This window comes from Meleagris gallopavo, chromosome 7 (assembly GCF_905368555.1).
Source record: "Meleagris gallopavo chromosome 7, MGAL_WU_HG_1.1, whole genome shotgun sequence".
NCBI classification, from domain to species: domain Eukaryota; kingdom Metazoa; phylum Chordata; class Aves; order Galliformes; family Phasianidae; genus Meleagris; species Meleagris gallopavo.
The window spans coordinates 11,316,927-11,335,188 of NC_139410.1; the positions used below are offsets into that span (position 1 = coordinate 11,316,927).

The 18,262-nt window shown below is 41.7% G+C and overlaps 2 protein-coding genes and 1 long non-coding RNA gene across 4 annotated transcripts in view; 2 read left to right on the top strand and 1 right to left on the bottom strand.

Moving 5' to 3' along the window:
- The window catches only part of BMPR2 (bone morphogenetic protein receptor type 2), a 102,170-nt gene extending 93,847 nt beyond the window's left edge, over positions 1 to 8,323 (top strand). The window contains exon 13 of the mRNA XM_085228051.1: positions 855 to 8,323. Coding sequence (XP_085084177.1) covers positions 855 to 1,105 — 251 coding nt within the window. The 3' untranslated portion in view covers positions 1,106 to 8,323. The remainder of the gene's footprint in view (positions 1 to 854) is intronic.
- On the bottom strand, positions 4,074 to 16,323 carry LOC104911652 (uncharacterized). The gene is made up of 4 exons (XR_014884356.1): positions 15,771 to 16,323; positions 11,504 to 11,594; positions 9,065 to 9,138; positions 4,074 to 5,104 (listed from the first exon to the last, which is right to left on the bottom strand). It is a non-coding gene; the product is annotated as an uncharacterized LOC104911652 (long non-coding RNA).
- Positions 14,694 to 18,262, top strand: part of FAM117B (family with sequence similarity 117 member B) — a 29,336-nt gene continuing 25,767 nt past the window's right edge. The window contains exon 1 of one of the 2 annotated variants that reach the window (XM_085228052.1): positions 14,694 to 15,543. In XM_085228052.1, the coding sequence (XP_085084178.1) occupies positions 15,003 to 15,543 (541 nt within the window). In that variant the 5' untranslated portion in view covers positions 14,694 to 15,002. The remainder of the gene's footprint in view (positions 15,544 to 18,262) is intronic. The other variant, XM_085228053.1, reaches the window with a different exon arrangement.

An 18,262-nucleotide genomic window follows, 5' to 3' on the forward strand; every position in this document is an offset into this window, starting at 1 on the left:
TGAATTTTATTAGACTCCCTCAGAAAAACTGCCTTAGATTTTTAAGCCTAAAAATGTAAGAGGCTACAATGAGAATCTTCTTATCACAGTAAGAATGCAGTTATAGTTATGTTTGAGTACATAGAATGAGTTTCTTTGGAGTCCATGGGCTATTGGAGAGACTTCCTAGATAATGTGCTTGAGTTGAAATTTTATTGAATTAAAAAAAAAGATTGCAGTAACTTTCTTTAATTGAAAGTTAAGAAGAAAATAAAATATTTGAAGGTTAAGATCAGATTTCTACTGCTGAATTTTTATCATGTTTGAAGTTGACAAGCATTTTTTCCAGTTTTGCAGTGCAACATCCCAAATCCTGATTTAGGATCCTAACAGAGAAAATAGATGTTAGCTTCCTGGCAAAGGCCTGAGCTCTACCTGGGGTTTTGTATGTAAAGAACTGCTTTGTGAGGCCAAGCAGGATTAGGGGATCTATGATTTAATCGTGCTATTAAATGTTTAGCCTTTGCCGTCCTGTAGTAGCTACATTTTTTTTCTTTGTACCTTCCATTACAGGTAATGTAAGATACTATGATTGCAAAAGCCCCTCAAATATCAAATGCTGATTCTGCTGTTTGATGCCAATGTGCATTCAAGGTAACACAAATTACTTCACTGAAGTAATTTCTGACAGAGAACAGAATCTGCCCCCTTGTTTTAGTGACAGCACTATCCGCTGCCATGTCTCTGCCATACAGTTGCTTAACTTAGTAGGATTTTCTGCTTTTTCTTCTGTTCTGCATGAGTAACAACCCTGGACTGTCCAGTCTATTCTTTCCTGTAATACTATTTTTCTACTTTTTGTTATTGTTGTTCAGTAGGTGATTCGTCACAGGACAGCAAATCGGGCTCAGGAGAAAAGATCAAGAAACGTGTGAAAACTCCTTACTCACTGAAGCGATGGCGTCCTTCGACATGGGTCATCTCCACTGAGCCGCTGCACTGCGAGGTCAACAATAACGGCGGTGACCGGGCAGTGCACTCCAAATCCAGCACTGCTGTTTACCTTGCAGAAGGAGGCACTGCCACCACAATGGTATCTAAGGACGCAGGAGTGAACTGCCTGTGAAATACTTTAAAAGCCGACAAATGACTTTTTTCTTTTCTTTTCTTTTCTTTTTCATTATTTGAAACAAACATACAGAAGACATTTTAAAAAACTGCTTTCTCCACCTGTCAGCAACCCCTATCGAGGACTCGCTTTAAATAGATTTCAGCTATGCAGAAAATTTTTAGCTTATGCTTCCATATTTTTTTATTTTGATTTATTTTTTGAACATTTTTGCACTTTTATTTAGTATCGCTAAAGTTAAGTCTGTCTGTTTTGACCACGGAATATATATATGTGTATCAAAAATGTGGTCTCAAAATATTTTTTTAAAAAAACAAAAAAAGGTATTGCTGATAATCAGTTTGGACCAGTTTCTTAAGGTCGCTAAGATCATAAGCAGACTATAAGACAGGTTTGACTGCGGTGGTGTCTTGTAACCATGTTTTGATTTCTGTGCGCAAGCTAGTCTGTATATTTCTATGTTACAAAGTGTATTCTCTTTTGCCCCTCCATTTTTCTTGTGTCATGTTGAAATGTGCAATAGTCTATAGTTCACAGTATGCTTTATTGAAAAAGTGTTTCTAAAACTGCGACATGTTCCTGTTTTTGTCTTTGTTACGTTTTCCCTGACAGTTGAACAGTCAGCCAGTTGTGACAATGAACTTTGCACACCGTAGCCAGCTCAAAGCTGCTGCCTTTATCGCATCGTGCTCTGAGGTGACAATGTATGAACTTTCCCCAGCTTGAAAGGGCTCTTTAAAAGGAACAAAAATTGAGTTCAGTACCTTTCCTCTGATTCTTCTCAACTGAAGTGAGTTTCGTTAATGGTGGTAGATGCCAGCCTGTCAAGTTCTGAGTAACCAATTGTTGAACAAATGTAAGGAAACAATGTCAGCCATTTTTGTACTTTATTTTGTGTACAGTTTCACCCATTGTATTTATGTAAAACCAGGTCACTAGTAGTGTACGTTGAAAAATGCGAGTCAAACAGAAACCTAAATAACTGTCATACTTAAGACCTTTAGTGAAGATAGGTTGTGAACATATTTTATTAACAAAGAGGAACAAGTATGAATCTTAATTGGCACAAATCTTTCCTGACTGAACACCTTCCAGACAGTCTGGGTAAAATTAGCCTGATGACCTACGCAGGTAGGTGCATCCTGACTGGTTGCTGTTGCTGAGCTGAAACGTTTCTTCCCCTCAGGTTTTCAAAGCCCTTCATTCGTCTTGGTAGAATCTACTGCATGCTTTTAAAATTCATGGGTATGAGTGTTTGGGGGGGGAAGGTTGTTTTTTTTCTGGTTAAACACTTCTTTCAGTCTGTATGTAACACTCCACACATTGATTTTAGCTGTCAGTGAATGTGAATCTAATATGTATTGAGATTATTTTTCTCACCATCTTATATAGATCTTCCTTTCTCTTAGAATAATCATTTTTACTGTCTACTGAAAGCAAACTAATTTCCTTACTGGCCAGGTCTTCCTTTCACTTAAGAATTATTCATCCACCTGAGAAGTACTCTGATGGAAAACACATAAGTAAAAACTATTTAAATTAAATATATATATTTATGTGCGTGCGTGTGTGTGTGTGTGTGTGTGTGTGTGTGTGTAACACGTCAGTCTTTGGTAATGAGGTCAAGTTTTACTTCGGAAAACTGGTGATGTTCAAAAAATAAAATAAATTCTATGCAGCCATCCTGCCAAACTCCTGTGGTAGGATACTGGCAGTAATCACTTGCCTTTCCCAACCTATCTTCTTCTGGCAATCAGAAACAGATGCTCTGTGCTCTCAAGCTTGTTTCCTAGCTATTGTACTATTTTTCCTCATGAGGTAAAATTGCCAGCTCTGTTTTGTACATCTGATATAACTGGTATAATATATACCTTGCTATATCTGATTCTTGCTATTTCTCAAACTCTTGCTTGTGCTTTATGATTTTCTCCTTCAATGGTTACTAAATGTTTCTTATATTCTTGTACGTATCTCCAAGAGATAACTCTAAATCCAAATTTTTGATTCAGTATAGTTGTGGAAATACAAGCTATGAGGTATAGTTTGGGCTCCCTGTGCTCTTTAAGCACCAGCTTAAATAATAACTCTGAGGTGCAGTTCTGTTATCATGATGTATAAATATATAGCTATACTTTCCCTCTTCAGAAAATACAGCCTTTCTCTGGTTTTACTTTTAATTCACTCCCCTGCTTCCCATCTGCTACAATCTTGCATCCCAGATGTTGAAAACCTGCCAGTTGCTCAGCTGGGTTTCAAGACCTCAATCAGAATTTTTGGCATTCTGTTCATAATGTTGGCCACGTTTTTCATCTCTTTTGGACTTCTTCAAATCTACATTTTATGTACAGTATGTTGTCTTGTGATGATTACTGTATCATCCATACTGAAGACTCTTCACCCATTTTCCAGTGACTTTCTGGTTTGCCTTACATATGTATCATCCATCAGCATTTCAGAATGTGGGCTGAAAAGCATATTTAGGACACTTATCTAACTTGACAGACTCTGGGGATAGAAAAGTTATTTGCTCTGACTAGTTCTTTTTGCTAAGACAGGTTTGCTGTGAAATTCTAGCCTTTCTTTTCAGACCAATCCTTTGTAAGAAACCCAACTTTTGTTATGCTTAATGCAATCAAAATAATTTTGATCCCAGATGAAGATTCTTGTGCAGTTTTTGTTGAACGTTTTTTAAGCATGCATAAAAATTTCATTTCCTTTATCTTTTTCCTATCACTTCCTGGAAGACCTTTTGGGGATGAATTTTAATTAGTAAAAGGTATTGGATTTGTAACCTGCCATGGATAAATATTATTTGTAGCACAACAGAAATGTGTACTTTATCACAAAATATCCTATAGATTACGTAGAGAAAAAGTATTTATTTGTAAAGGTGAGTCAAAACAAACTCTTAAGTGCACAACAAAATATTGTAATTCTGCACAGGTAGATGAGATCAGATTACTAGTTTGTTTTTAACGCTTATTTTATTAATGTCCTATGTTATTTTATTTTTTACTCACAGTGCATAATCCAGTCTCCGCAGAATACTTTCTCTGTAAATTAAATAATAATGAATTTCATCTCGTGTCCTGGAGAATCATCCTTAACCAAATAAAATACATGTAAGAGAGAATTCTACAGATCAGACACGTGGATAGGTGGTAAATGTACTGCAATCAAGAGACACAAATGGTTCTGTTTGTTTGTTTTAGGATAATGATGACAGTTGATAATATTCTATCAACATCTCATGTATATTGCAGACAAGTTAAAGTAGAAAAAATGAAAAAAAAAAAGAATGATAGTGTAAATACCTATGAATTGTGCCACTGTCAAATAGGCAACAGTAGAATATTTGCTATGGTAATTTATAATGTATAATTCAAGTAAAATATTACAGCAAACATTTGTGATGTTTGTATATATAACCAAAATCCAAAAGCTTATTGGTTTTTTAAAAAAATGACATGCTAGTAGAAGTTAAATGAGTTAGTTAGGTTAATGCAATATCTCTTTTTCTGTTTCCTGTGTTTCCTCACCAATATTACATGGTTTTTAGAATGTGAATTCTAACCATTTGAACAGACATGCAAGCATAGTCAATTGTATTCTCTTCTAAATTGGAAATTTGCAAGTAAAGTTATCTGAAACTGCTATCTTCCCTGCTTATGAAGCTTGATAGTTTCATGTACTAAACATTTATCATGTCTTTCTTCTAACTCTGAGATGCACTTAAATTGCACAGCTAAAAGATAAAGAAATTCCTAATTTAAAGCAAGACCAGTTAATATCATCATGTTTAGAATATTCTCTGAAATTTGTTTAGAAGTGTTTAGAAATTCTCTGACATTTTTTCTATATTGTGCTTTCTTACCATTATTCATGTCAGTCTTGTTTCCATTTACAAAACAATCTCATTTCCATAGGCAATCAAGATATTTTTTTTTTCCCAGTAGAGGGTACAAAAAGCAATACAAGATGGATGCTGTCAGGTTTCTGGAAAAAAAAAATCAAACAAAAACCCTTATAAATCTGCTTATGAAATGTGTATCTTTCCATCTGTCAACTCTCTTAAAAATAATTTATTAATTGTGCTTGCCTCAGAAAGGAAAATAAGGATGTCCTGAATTTGTTTGGAATGGATTATTGGGCAAAATTTAACAGTAATGAATTGCTACGTAGAAAATACATATACAGTGTACACCAGTATATGCCATACTTACAGTATTCAGTTATCCTGTATTTTGCTTTTTTGATATCTCTGAAGTATTTAAAACAGCAACAGAAGTCCACTAATATAATACCACTAAGTCAATGTTCAGGTGATAATTTTCTTCCTTTAAAAAAATATTCAAAAGATCATAGCCATTCTGCCATTGAAACATAATAATGGAAAGTTCCAGCCTAATTAAGGATTTTTTTTTTAATTCCCATTGCAGTTAATATGGGAAAAATTGTATCATGCTGTAGTTTTTACGTATATGAAAATGATAAAGTTCTCAATGCTGAAAATTAGCTTTTTTTAAGTCATAAAAATAATAATTACCTAGCACAGTAGTATATATGCATGACCTAGTGTATATGAAATTTGGAGCAGCTTACTAAAGAAGATTGAAATAGGCTTGATTAGTCTATGAAAGTTGGGTCATAGAGTGGATGACTTTGTATTTTGCATAAATTTGCATTATTTTAACTTTTCTCTCCAGTCTCCCACTATGCATTTTGCCAGGTAAATATATTAACCTCGGGTTTTTTGTTTTTTGTTTTTAATGTACTTACTAATTTTTGTTCAACTTTATTCCTTTCTTCAAAGAAAAATCTATTGCAGCGGAGCCAAATATATATATTTTTATGTAAACTCTGTATGTATTTAGATGCATATGTATGTCATGCAGAAATTCCAGGATTAACTTCTTGAGTTACGGCATCAGATGATAGCACTGGTAGAAAGTATAATGGTCTTCTTCAGGTATCATTCTTAAATTGTCTTTATAATAAAATTGGGCTCAGACTGTGACGTAATCCAGCAGTGTAAGATCCACCATGACATGCTTTGTTCACTGATTTAAGGTTTCTCCTTTCAGGTTGGAAAAAAACAAACAACCCTCAGCATTTTTAATCCATTATAATTTTTACAAGGCTTTTTTATGCAGTAGCTGCTGTAGTGAAGTTTGATTGTGTGGGGAGGTTTGGCCACTAAATCCAATTGCATTTTAGGCTTCTATGTTGTCCTAGAAAAACTCAAGTTGTAGACGTGCATCCATTTCATTTTTTTAATTTATTCTTTTCCCCTAATTATGTTCTGTTTTGATGTGAAATAGTAAGAAATCAGATTTCTCATTTTTAGGTTTCTTTTGTACTGACTAAAACTAGTAGTGGAACTTTCGCTCTGCAGAAGAGATTTAGGCACTCCTTTGAATCAAAATGGGAGTCCCATTTGGCACAAACTTACCCAGGGAAGTCAACATATCGCAAACACAGACGCCACAAACAAGCTGGTGCTTGAGCCAAATGCCATTGAAATGAAAGAGGTGTCTGCCATTAGTTAGGAGCAAAGAAGAGCTGGTGCTGATTTGAAAACTTAGGATTAGCTGTGGGAAAGCCAATGTGGAACGCTGGGCCTCGTGGGCTAATCCTGACTGTTGGTATTCTGAGGGCTGCTACCTGGTGACTTGGTTCAGGCTTCCACTCCAGGTCAGTACCAGTTCAGCTGTGGTTATTGTTGAGAAATGGGACTACACCAGTGGGAGGGGCAGTGCCAGGTTTTCAGGTAAATCCTCATTCACACCAAACCCCTTTGATGTTCATCTGGGCTAAATGCAGGTCTGATTTAGTGGCTGTTACGGTGTGTTAGTAATACGGAATTACTTTTTATGGCCAATTCTATTTATTTCACTGTAGTTTAATTACATATATGCATAACAGCCAAGAATTAATTGGAGTTATGCTAATTTATAGTGTAGTAGTCAGATTGTTTTAAAAGCCCTACTAATCAGTAATTGTGTGAAGTTTCAGGTCATTCAATTGGTTAATTTCAGTGCACAAGTCACACTCTACTGTCACAGCAAGGAAGGATTTGTTCAAAGCTCTTGCAGGCTTCTGCAGATAGATTACATCTGTCAGGACCACAGATCTTGCCTGGTAACTATTTTAAAGCAAAAATAACTACCTTTATCATTTACTGGTTTTTAGATCTCCCGAAAGTTAATTTTTGTAAATCATTCACTAGTTTTTAAAGCAACAAAAATGCATGAGGTTTTATTTCTAGAGCACTTGATTCACTTTTTTTCTTTTGTGCTTCAGAACTGTATCATGAAGTATCACACTTCCATCTTGTTTATTCAAATGGAAAGAAAATAATAGATGTTTCTGTAATCTTTAGGTCAAAGGAACACAAAGAAACACAAAGAATCCATGTTACTGCTGACTTCCATTGGTCGCTTTTGAATTTCTTGATTTTTGTGACTCCTCTTTCACGATGTTGAAATGTATTTAAAAAGGTTTGTCTATAATGTTTCTTGTCTGCTTTTTGTCTCTAGAGAAAAGTGTGCTCTATTCACATTTATATAAGCTGGAATCATACTTTACAATTGCTGTCGATTATTTTTCCCCCAAATGCAGAGGAAAATGAATACAGCAAAAACCAATTTCTAGGGTTTGGTCTTCAGTAGAAGCTGAAATAAGGATATGTGAAACTGACCTTTTCCTTATGACAGATGGTAAAGAGAGCATTAATTTCTGAGCGAGCTTTTCTGGGGAAGAGGGGGAGAAACCCTAGAATATGGAGTCTCATCAGAACCCTTTTGTTAACGGGTATTTTTGTTTTTTCTCTCAAATGATTGAGTAAATATCATGTATGAATTTATAAATAATTGCTTTCAGTTATTTCTTTTGTATAAGCTGCCCAGTACCCTTGCTATGCTATATAAGTTGTGTTTCATGGAACAGTGTGAGTATGAAATAAAAGCTAATTTTTGTTTTTTAATCATCTGTGGATGCCACTATGAAAGCTGACATTGTTAAAGCCACTACAGAGTTTTCTATGAATACTTGTAAGAATTGCTTTGTTATATATAAACCTAAATAAAGAGATTGTATTGATACAGAGACATTGGATAAGAACATTTAAAAGGCTATTCTTTAGGTCTAAAAGAAAAGGCTTGCTGTAAAATGGTGCATTATTCCATTTATTAAAGATCATATTAATGACAAAAAGCATAGTCTTTTGTGGGTTTTTGTGGTATTACTGGCCATGAGTAATGAGACACACTCCCAGGATTGGAGGAGTGGAACTGTTGCAGTTCTGTTTTGTTGGTGGAAGGATGAGGAACATTACTGAGAGCTGAACAAGACTTTGGGATACCTTGGGCATGTGACAGATGGTACTTTGCACTGTTATCAGATGACTGTGAAATAACCAAAGCTTGCCTTTGCCACATTAATGCAGTTTCTCTGCTTGCTGTTTTGACCATTCTCACTGGTCAGCAGTTAAGATGCTTGCATTGGCAACTAAATAGCATTTGTGTGCATTTCAGAGTGCTGCATCAGGCATCTTGCACCTTACAGCACCAAGCACTGTATGGCGAGACCTCACTGGCTTTAGCTCTTTCTGTTACACATAGATTGGTGGGGCCCATCCTGCGCACCTCAGTTGCTTTGGTGTTTACATTTCCTTACTTAATTCTTGTCAATTTATTTTTCTGTACCCACAGTGATAATGATTTTTGCAAGCAAACGAGACGGTGTTGCAAGTTTGACACTTCTTTGGCCAGAGGACTACCTCCAAAATGCAAAAGACAGCATGAATAGCTTTCTTGCCATCATAAGTAAGGATGAAGCAATGAACTGAGGCAAGTAGTGCACAGGTTGAACTCCTGCCTATACTGCAAATCAACACAATATCACAAATGAATTCAGAAACCCCTGGCTTTAGGGAGGGACCATTACAAGCCTCACCTCTCCTGGGAGCAGGAAGCAGCCTCAGCCTCCCACGGTGTTCCAGGCTGGATCTGCAGCTCCCTGGGGGGTTTCTGCATCAAAAGGATTAGGAGATTAGAACAGTTATTGACAAGGAGAAGGTCCCTCCTTGAAAGACAGCACTCTGCTTGCATGCAGTGGCTTGCTCTTGGCTCAAGATAACTGAGCAATCCCAGATCACAGGAGAAGAGAGGCTAGCAAATGAGATTTTATTACCTACATTTAAAGCTTTAAGGACAGGCTCACAAGAAGACTCTTTTTTTATCCAGATGTCTTGGTGACAGCGATGGGAGCTTGAGCTCTCTTAAGTCCTCTCAGGGTGAGATCCATGAAATTGACACTTTCCCATCAGGTTGTAGTCAGGAAGAGACATTGTAGGCTGGGGCCACCTGGAGCTCTCATATGCTGGGAAGCACACACAGCTCATTTCCTGTTGCAGCCAGGCCCCTTCCCTCTCCTTCTGGCACAAGGGAGATGCTGGTGGCAGCTCTATAGCAAGTCAGGGGATGCTGATTGTCAGCAAAACCAGGAATTGTGTGCTTCTTTTACCTTTCTAGAACTCTGAAAGGCTGGGCTGTTGCTCCCAAGAAAGGCTGGGAACCTGTGAGTGGGGCAGCTGTGTGGAAAGTAGTAGATGCCCCCCACCCCCTCATCTATTATCACTCCTTGCAGACAGCAAAAGCAGCCAAGTCCTGCCCTAACCCAGCAGGTGTGGCTGAGTCTTATCCTCGGGGCATCTGAGAACCCTTGAGTCAGCTCTGCAATAACAACGTGTTACTGGTGAATTGTACTGATATGTTTTTTATCGGATATGTAAGCTATTCAGTGCTAAGAAATATTCTCAGAGATTTCCCTGCAGAACCTCATGTGCACGTTTGAGCCAGCTCTCTCCTGCAAAAATAACGACTATCATTCAGCTTTTGCTTTGCTGCTGGGAAATGAAAGTAAAACAACAATAATTATGTTCCCCTTTGTTCCAGAGCAGCAATGCAGCTGCTGAACGTACTTTGTGGAACACAGCCACATCAGTCTTTCACTTGTTTCCATTCAGGTTCCCCCTCCCCATTTATTCTTGCTAATTCTGATGTTATGTAAATTCTCTGTGTGCAAGAGATTATAGACATCTGCTCTCTGGCATGATACAAAGCACATTCTATTGGATAAGAAGGTTAATTTTACACGGACGGGAAAACTCCAGCATAACAAAATATTTGCATGTGTATAAAAATCACCTATTCATATTAACCCAAAAGGTTGTCATTCTCCTTTAGTGAGTTAAAATGTTTTAATTTCTGGAATTTAAATGGTACTCTTAGGCCTTCCACTTTTATGTCAGAGGATGTTCCTCTCTTCAGATCCCAGTACCATAGGGAAAGACTGAGAGAGATGCACAAATGTGGTCTTGAGTGGCTAACTGCCTAAATGCAGCTGGTAGGCTCTGGGGCAGCCCTGTCTGTAGGGAGGGGGCCATGGAAGATGACTAAGGAAAGCATGTCTCTATTTACTGGGCAGCATCTGAGTAAGCAGCGTTTCTAGATGGAGGGATCCCAGGAGCACGGGGCAAAATTCAAGGAAGCAAATAATGAGAAAGTCTGGAAACAACAGATCTAGATGCATTTCAGTTCCTGATGAGAAGGGCAGCATCTTCCTAAGGCAGCTCATCACAGCCCAAGCACATTTTTAGAATGAGCACACAAACCTTATATGGAGCTTGTCTGATTTTGACTGAGTGTTGGATGAAGGGCTACTAGCTGCACTGGGATATGGAGCTTTATCTAACTTTGCTTTATTTTCATCTTCACAAAGACCATTCTCTCTGGGGCAAAGTCAGGCTGAATGTAAGGTGTGATGCATGAAGATGGGATAGCACGACAGAGACAAACTGATAGATGTGACCAGGCTAATTAAAAGCTCCCATACTCCTCAGGACTCAATGCAAGAAGGCTTCAGAGCACCACTTGATCCTTGTTCTCTGAATAGGTATTTTCCCAATTGAGAGTCCCATGCCCCCACCCCATCATACACTCTGCTAAAATAAATTAAACAGTTTAACAGCAGGGTTACTATATGTATGTGGAGAGAGAGGTCATGTTATTTCATCTCTCCTTCTTAGTGAACCATGCTGCCATGCTGCTAGAATGCTTTTCACAACTTCTTGGGCTTTTATAAATGCTATGAAAACAAACAGAAGCAAAACAAATTTGTAGACATGAATGAGAAGAACCTTTCTTTCTTCTAGGTTCTCTTAAGTGAATAACATTTATAGATCTGTGCCTATTAATCACATATAGAGGATGTTTATCATTCTGTAATATGGCCATAAAACATTCATTATTGAAATGTTTCCATTTATCTAGTTAATTGATAATTTTGACAATTGCGATAAATACTTTACTGACAGTAACACATTATACTCACAGTATAGAAATTGTGTCTGTGGTTTGTGTGAGCAGTGTTCGATATTCTTAGGCCAAGAGTTCCCTTCCACAGTTCATATGCATTGTTCTGCCTATGGATTAGGAATACAGAAATGTTACATCTCTATACATAATACAAATGCACACAAGCCTTTGTATTATTTTGCAAGCTCTGTGATTTTGTGCTATAAATAATAAGGTTTTGGAGCATACTTTTTAAAGAACTACCACCTAAAAGGAAGGAAATCTTTGTTCTTGGAAGGAAGGAGTTATGTGCAACGTACTATTTTAATGCCAGTGAGGGATTGACACCTCACCATAGTACTTTTCTTAAAGAGTGTATCTTTATAACATGTGGCATGTGTATTTTGCTTTGAGTTGCCTTTTACTTACTACATGAAGCTTGACTTATGTCCCAGACCCCATCTGTTGTTTTTATTGTTTTAATCTTAATACCTTATTTTCAATCTGCCTGCTTTCCCAATCTCCCCAAATATTCTGCAGTATTAAGTGGAATCTTAAAGGCTTTGTGAGAAGCAAATTCCATTATATTTGTCCTACCTCAAAATGTCTTTTTCCCCTGTTGCTGTTGAACTCTCAGACAAACAAAGCTAACCCACTCTGCAGGGGAGAGATGGGAAATGCAGCAAAATATCCTGGGGCATAATTTACTGTTTAGATTAGACTCCTGGAGTCTTTAATCTTTCAACCCTCAACATTACTTGCAACTACTGTAGCTGTAACAATTATAGGCAGAAGAGCTCTCCTTTATGTGTGCTGCTTTGCATTTATTTAATTTCAGAATAAGACAAGAACACATTTGAAGCTACTTGGAGTGCATTTGTTTTCCATCAAGTTTGCTCATTACTGATATTTTTAACAGTAGGTTTTTCACATACATTATTATGAGCGTGAGTGATTCTACTTATAAACCTTTGGTCCTCAGGACAACAAGGTTCCTTAAGTATTAGTTTTCTTTGTAGAGAGTACATTGGGACTGGGGCTTATGAGCTTATTCCTCCCCGGTCCTTGTTTGACTGATGAAAGGACTGGTTTGGGACATGATGGAAGAAAGCTCGCAGCCTTTGTGACAATCATTTTCATTTGTTTTTCATTTGGATTCCTGTTGGCGCCATCACATTAGGTGTTATGGGCAGGGTAAGAGCCACTGATAGGACCAATGCATAGCCTACAGGTTCTGCATGAAGCTGAATGAAATGGTGTGGAGCGGAGCCCAGGCACCATCCAGCAGGTCAGAATGTGGGAAGTGGTGTGACGACTGGGACAAATCCAGCTGTGGGGAGATGTGCACTGCCAGCAGGGGGGGAGGTTTGCATCCAAACCATTGCGGGGGGGCATTACTTTGACTTCTGTTTTATTAAGAACAACGTTTCTGAACTATTGTTCAGTAATGCAAGTAATTCATAATACTGCTTTAGCTGTTACTTTTATTTCCATAGGGTATAGGAGTAAGATCCTGTTGCAACACATTCGTTAGTTTAGGCAAATGAACATATGAAGCACACACAGTTTGGTTAGGTCTGAGTACACGATTTTACATGTTGAATGTTCATCTCTAAGACACACAAAGCAACACGGCTGCTGAGGAGCAGCACTTGTAAATGCTTTGCTTTACACAGAACCGTGCACGGCAATGCCATGTTTGCAGTTGTGACAAGAATGCAGGAAGCACTGTAATTGTCACAAATATTGCTACTTGGATCCAAAAAGCACATCATACAAAAAAGATATAAATCAATACCTTTCATTTTTTGCCTCTTTGAAACAATAACAGGAATTAGAATTTGTTCATAATATTTTACGCCTTAGAATACCTTTATGGCATGTCGCTTCCAAACAACTCCAGTATTTCTGGAGAGGATAAATAACCCAAGGAATGAAAACCTGCTGAGCAATTGCACTGGCAATGGGTGATGGCACAGATGGAAGACCAGCGAAGAAGAGTACATTTTCTGCTCTAGAGTGAAAATTGCAACAACAAAGCCAAGTATACACAGCTTAACCTGTAGCCCAGGATAGTTCTCAATGCTGAACGCAGCTGTGAGACCAGCTTTGGTTAACCCATCTGCTATCATGGAGTCTACATTGCCATTATGTAGCCTATGTGCAAGCATTGTGAGCTTTGAACGAAGTTTAATTATTTCAGTGCACGAGAGCTGACTAGCTTCATAGCAACCTCCTCCAGTCACACTTCAACCCTGTTCCCTTCTGCCAGTCTGATTTCTCCTTGCAAAAATTGATTGCCACTCCCAAGGCTTGAAGTAGACCTGTGCCCAAGCACCATTACAAAGGGCCTGCATACAGCAACTTGCTTTTCAGGCCTGTTAAAAGTGTCAGCTACACGAACAGAGCTCTGCAAGGGGGGACGGGGCTTTTCAGTGAAGGGGGCTTCAATCAGAAACAGCACCAGAGAGAGGAGAAATAAACCACCTGCTCAAGGGAGAGCAGCATGTAATTTGTTGTCACACCATTTGTGCCATGGCAGTGGTACTCAACTGCAGCACACACCTTGCAGAGCAATATTGACGAGAACTTGGTGTCTGGTTCAGGACAGTCCTCCTGAGTCGCCCGGGACCGGCACTGGCACTGGCAACAAAGAGAACTGATGGATTCCTTCGTGGCCTGCAGGTGCTAAGGGCCGCTGGCCTCGCATTTAAGGGATTCAGCGTGCGAGCAGCAGCCTGACACAAAGCTGCATTCTCTTCGCCGAAGGACACATCAAGCTAAGAAAATGCCCGCAGCCACCCGCTACCTTTAAAATACCGAGGAGAAGACACAACGAATCTGACGAAGAGCAGTAAACACAAGCGATTAAGGGGAAGGAGGGCCAAGTCTGCCTGGATATTACCCACATATCAGTAGCGCTAAGCCGGTGGCGAGGCGATTGGATAAGCCGCCGCTGAGCCCTCGCCCTTCCCAGCGCCGCGCTGGCAGCCTTCCGCTGCCGTGCAGCCGCCTCCCGGGACGAGCCCCCGCTCGCGGGTCACCGTTCCCCGTCGGGTCACGGGTTCCCCACGCGAGTGCTCTCCTCTCCCCGCGACGCCCGGAGCCGCCGCGCCGCGCCGCCCCCGCCGCCCGGCCCGCGGGGAGCGCCCGCAGCCACAGCCCCACGGCACGTGCCGGGGCGGCGCGGGGCCGCGTGTCGCTTTAAGCGCGGCCCTCTCCCGCTCCCCGCGCAGGCCCGGCCGCTTCGCAGCGCGCCCCGCAGCCAATGGGCGCGCCGTAACTGCGCGAGCCGAGCGGCGGCGCGGCCAATGGGAGTGCTCGAGGGGCGGCCGGGGCGGGGCGGGCGGCCGGGGCACTATTGTTGATGAGGCGCACGGCGGCGCGGCGGGCAGCGTGCGGAGCTCGGGGCCGGGCGCGAGTGGAGCGCGGCACGGCGCGGCGGCCGCCCAAGGCATCGGATCTCCGCGAGGACCCGCCCGCGCCCCTCGCCCCGCGCCTTTCTCTCGGCTTCCCGCCGCCGGCTCCGGTGGACGATGTCCCACCAGCGCGTGCGACGCGGCGGCTCCCCGACCCCCGCCGCCTCCCCCGGGGGAGGGGGCGCGGCGGCGGCGGGCGGCGGAGCGGGAGCGGGCGGCCGTCTCCAGCCCATGCGGGCCACGGTGCCCTTCCAGCTCAAGCAGCAGCAGCAACATGGCAGCCCCACGAGGAGCGGCGCCAGCGCCCCGGGCGGGGGTCTCGCGCGCGCGGCGGCCGCCTCGCGCAGTATCAGCCCCACGCGCGCGGCGCCCACCGGCGGGCGGGCCGGCCCCCCCACGGCCGCGCAGACGCCGGGGGGAGGCGGCAGCCCTACGCGCGGCGGCGGGGCCCGGGGCAGCCCTCCGCGGCCGCACCAGCTGCCGCCGCCGCCGCCTCCCCCCCCACCGCCCCCGCCGGCCGCCTTCGGGCCCTCGCCGTGCTCCTCGCCGCTGCCGGAGGGCAGCTCCACGGCGGGCAGGGTCCGGCACCCGCGGCGCTCCCCGGAGCGAGGCAGGAGCTCGCCGGAGAGGAAGAGTCCCGGCTCGCCGAGCCGCAAAGGTGAGCGCTGCCCCGGGTGCCTGGCGGCCGCTGCCTCAAAGGCTCTCGAGGAACCGAGGCTGCGGCAGCCGTTCCGTGAGGTCGTCACGGGGCGCTGAGTAACGTGCCGAAATCTTTCGTTCGCGTGCCTTTCCTTTTGTTGCTTTTCTTTCATCTAAAAGCACGTTTATAGCCAGACTCTATATATTCCCCATCCTGGTCCCTGAGGAGGAGCGCTGCCACGTTACCTGGTCGTAATCACTTGGTGCTGTGCTTCGACAAAGCAGGCGTTAGCTTTCTTTTGCTTTCTTTTCAGATGTACTTCTTTGATGCATTTCGGGGAAGCAGGTATGTGGTAGAGAGCAGCGCCACAGAGGCGTTTAGGTTCTGCTTTAGATCTCCAGCCTTGCAGATAGGATTTGCTCTAGTGATAGTTGTGTTCTGAGGCTCTGGATTGAAGAATGTCTGTATTCTTCATTGGATACTCTTGCTAATCATTAATAATCTTCCTGGAAACGATATTGAAGCTCTCATCAGAGATGCAGTCTCCTGACCTGGAAATCAAGGAGGAGGACGGCCCTCCTGACAGCCAGGTTCAAAAGTGCATCGGGCTGCTGAGGGCGTGGAAGTCGTACTGTCTGCAGATCAGGATGTCAGGGCTGCTGGAGCTGTGCTGCTTAGTGAACTTCTTTTCCAGATCTGAGAACTAGTTTATAGAAGGATACCAGGTAACTTCATCACTGGCGTGCTCACAGATCTCCTGACTTCTTCTTACAAGATGTGCAGAGACTGATGAGTGGTGTCTGTTTACTTTCTGCCACCTGGTTACATTTCTGAGCAGTGCTCACGTGGACCCAAAATGCAAATTGACTCTGGTTCATACTGCTTAATATTTGTCTTGCGTAGTCCAGTGCTTGACAGACACTGAGCCAGCTTCACTTTCCTCATCTAGCTGAGAAAACGTAGCAGCACGCTGGAATGTGGAAGTGGAACTTTCAGCTTTGTGTGGGGTTGGAGTTGTAAAGTTGTGCAGGACACGGTAGGGTAATGTTCAGAACCTACTACTGAATAACAAGTTTTCCTGCTTCTTGTTTTCAGTTTTTGGTGGCTTATGTTTGTTCTTATAGCTGCAGCCATGTTGTGGTTTTGGGTTACTGTTTTTATTTGTTTCTTTAGATTGAAAGGAACCTTAAGGTTAGACGAATGGTAGCTGCTTCTGAACTTTGCTACTGATTCTGGGGATTGTACGCTTTAGGCTCAACTTCATGGTTTTCAGGTGTTCTTCTCTAGTAAGCAGTTGAATAATCTCAAACTGGGATTTTTTATCATCCTCCTTAATACATAGGAACTCCAAGTTAGATATAGAAACGTTGATCTAATAGGTTCTTTCTCTGGGTGTGTGTTTTCTGGTTTGGTTTGTTTGCTTTAGATCTAGGTATTCTAACCTAAGCAGAATTGCAACTAAATGTTCAAAATACTTAGCTGAATTTGCTATTGATGATGGGGTAGCTATAAGCTGGAGGTTTGGTGGCACATTCCCTACATTTCTGTGTTTTTCTTCCTGCTTCCTCCCAAGGTAAGGCCAAAAGTTTAGATCTTCTCACAACGCATTTCGTTCTCTGATATTCTCTCCCTGCAATTTCCAGCACTGATTTCACAGGCTTTGGCTTCTGCTTCTGTATTCATAAATGCTGATTTTGTGCTGTCATTCCTGTCACCTGCGTGATGACTGACTCTTTTGCCTCATTCCTATGCTGCCAGGTGTCTCCTACCATCTCCAGTTGTGGTTCAGTTCTTGCATAAGCATCTTTACTCATCTGCACACCTCTGTTAGAGGAAGTTAGTCATGTTTTTTTTCCCTTTCTCTCGGCACATGTTCCTTTTCTACATAACAAGTTTGGCATCCGTGATGCCTGTTGATTTTCTTCCCTTTTACTTTTATCTCAAACTACTTTGTATTTTAATTATTTAGAGTAGTACATGAAAAAATGATACTAGAGCCCACTTGTGTGAAAGGAAGTGAAAGAGACTGTTAGAATGGAATATCAGGAAGTCACAGAGCTTGGATGTGAACTTGTCCTGGCTGGAGGGAGAGGACATGGAACTCCATCACACCTAAATGTCACTGTAGAATTTCTTTATTTTTAAAACTTAGTGAAAAGCAAAATAATAGCTGCAGACCTATCAACATTAATTACCAAATGTTGCAGTACTTAAAGAAGACGTGACTGTAGGTTAAGAGAGTACAAAAGGCTTTGTGTATCATCAGATGACTGCTTTGCTTGCATAAGCTGTTTAACAAATGATATGTGTACAGAAAGTGAACTCCTTTTTGCAACATCATAATTTAGATTTCTTGTGGCCAGCACTGCCAGGGAGCGTGTTTAAATTAGAAGTGTTTTCATGCACTGGTGTTAAGTAACGTGAGCATCTTGGGCTTTCTGAGTCTTGGTTTTGTATACTTTTCCCAGAGATTTAATTTTGTACAACAGCATTGAGTCATTCTCCTACCCAGGCATCGTTTTGAGTTGCTAGAAGCAAATGAATGAGTAGTTCTTCTACATCTAAGGGAAGGTAACAGCCAAGACTGCCTTCCAGAGAGAAAACATATGGTTGTGCTGTGTGTCTCAGTGCCATTTGAGCCTGATGAATGCTTGCAGTGCAACATAAACAAGTTTCTCTCTGCAGCATTATTCCTTTGTGAGGTCTCCAGTTCGAAGGTGTGCAGTCTTACGACTGA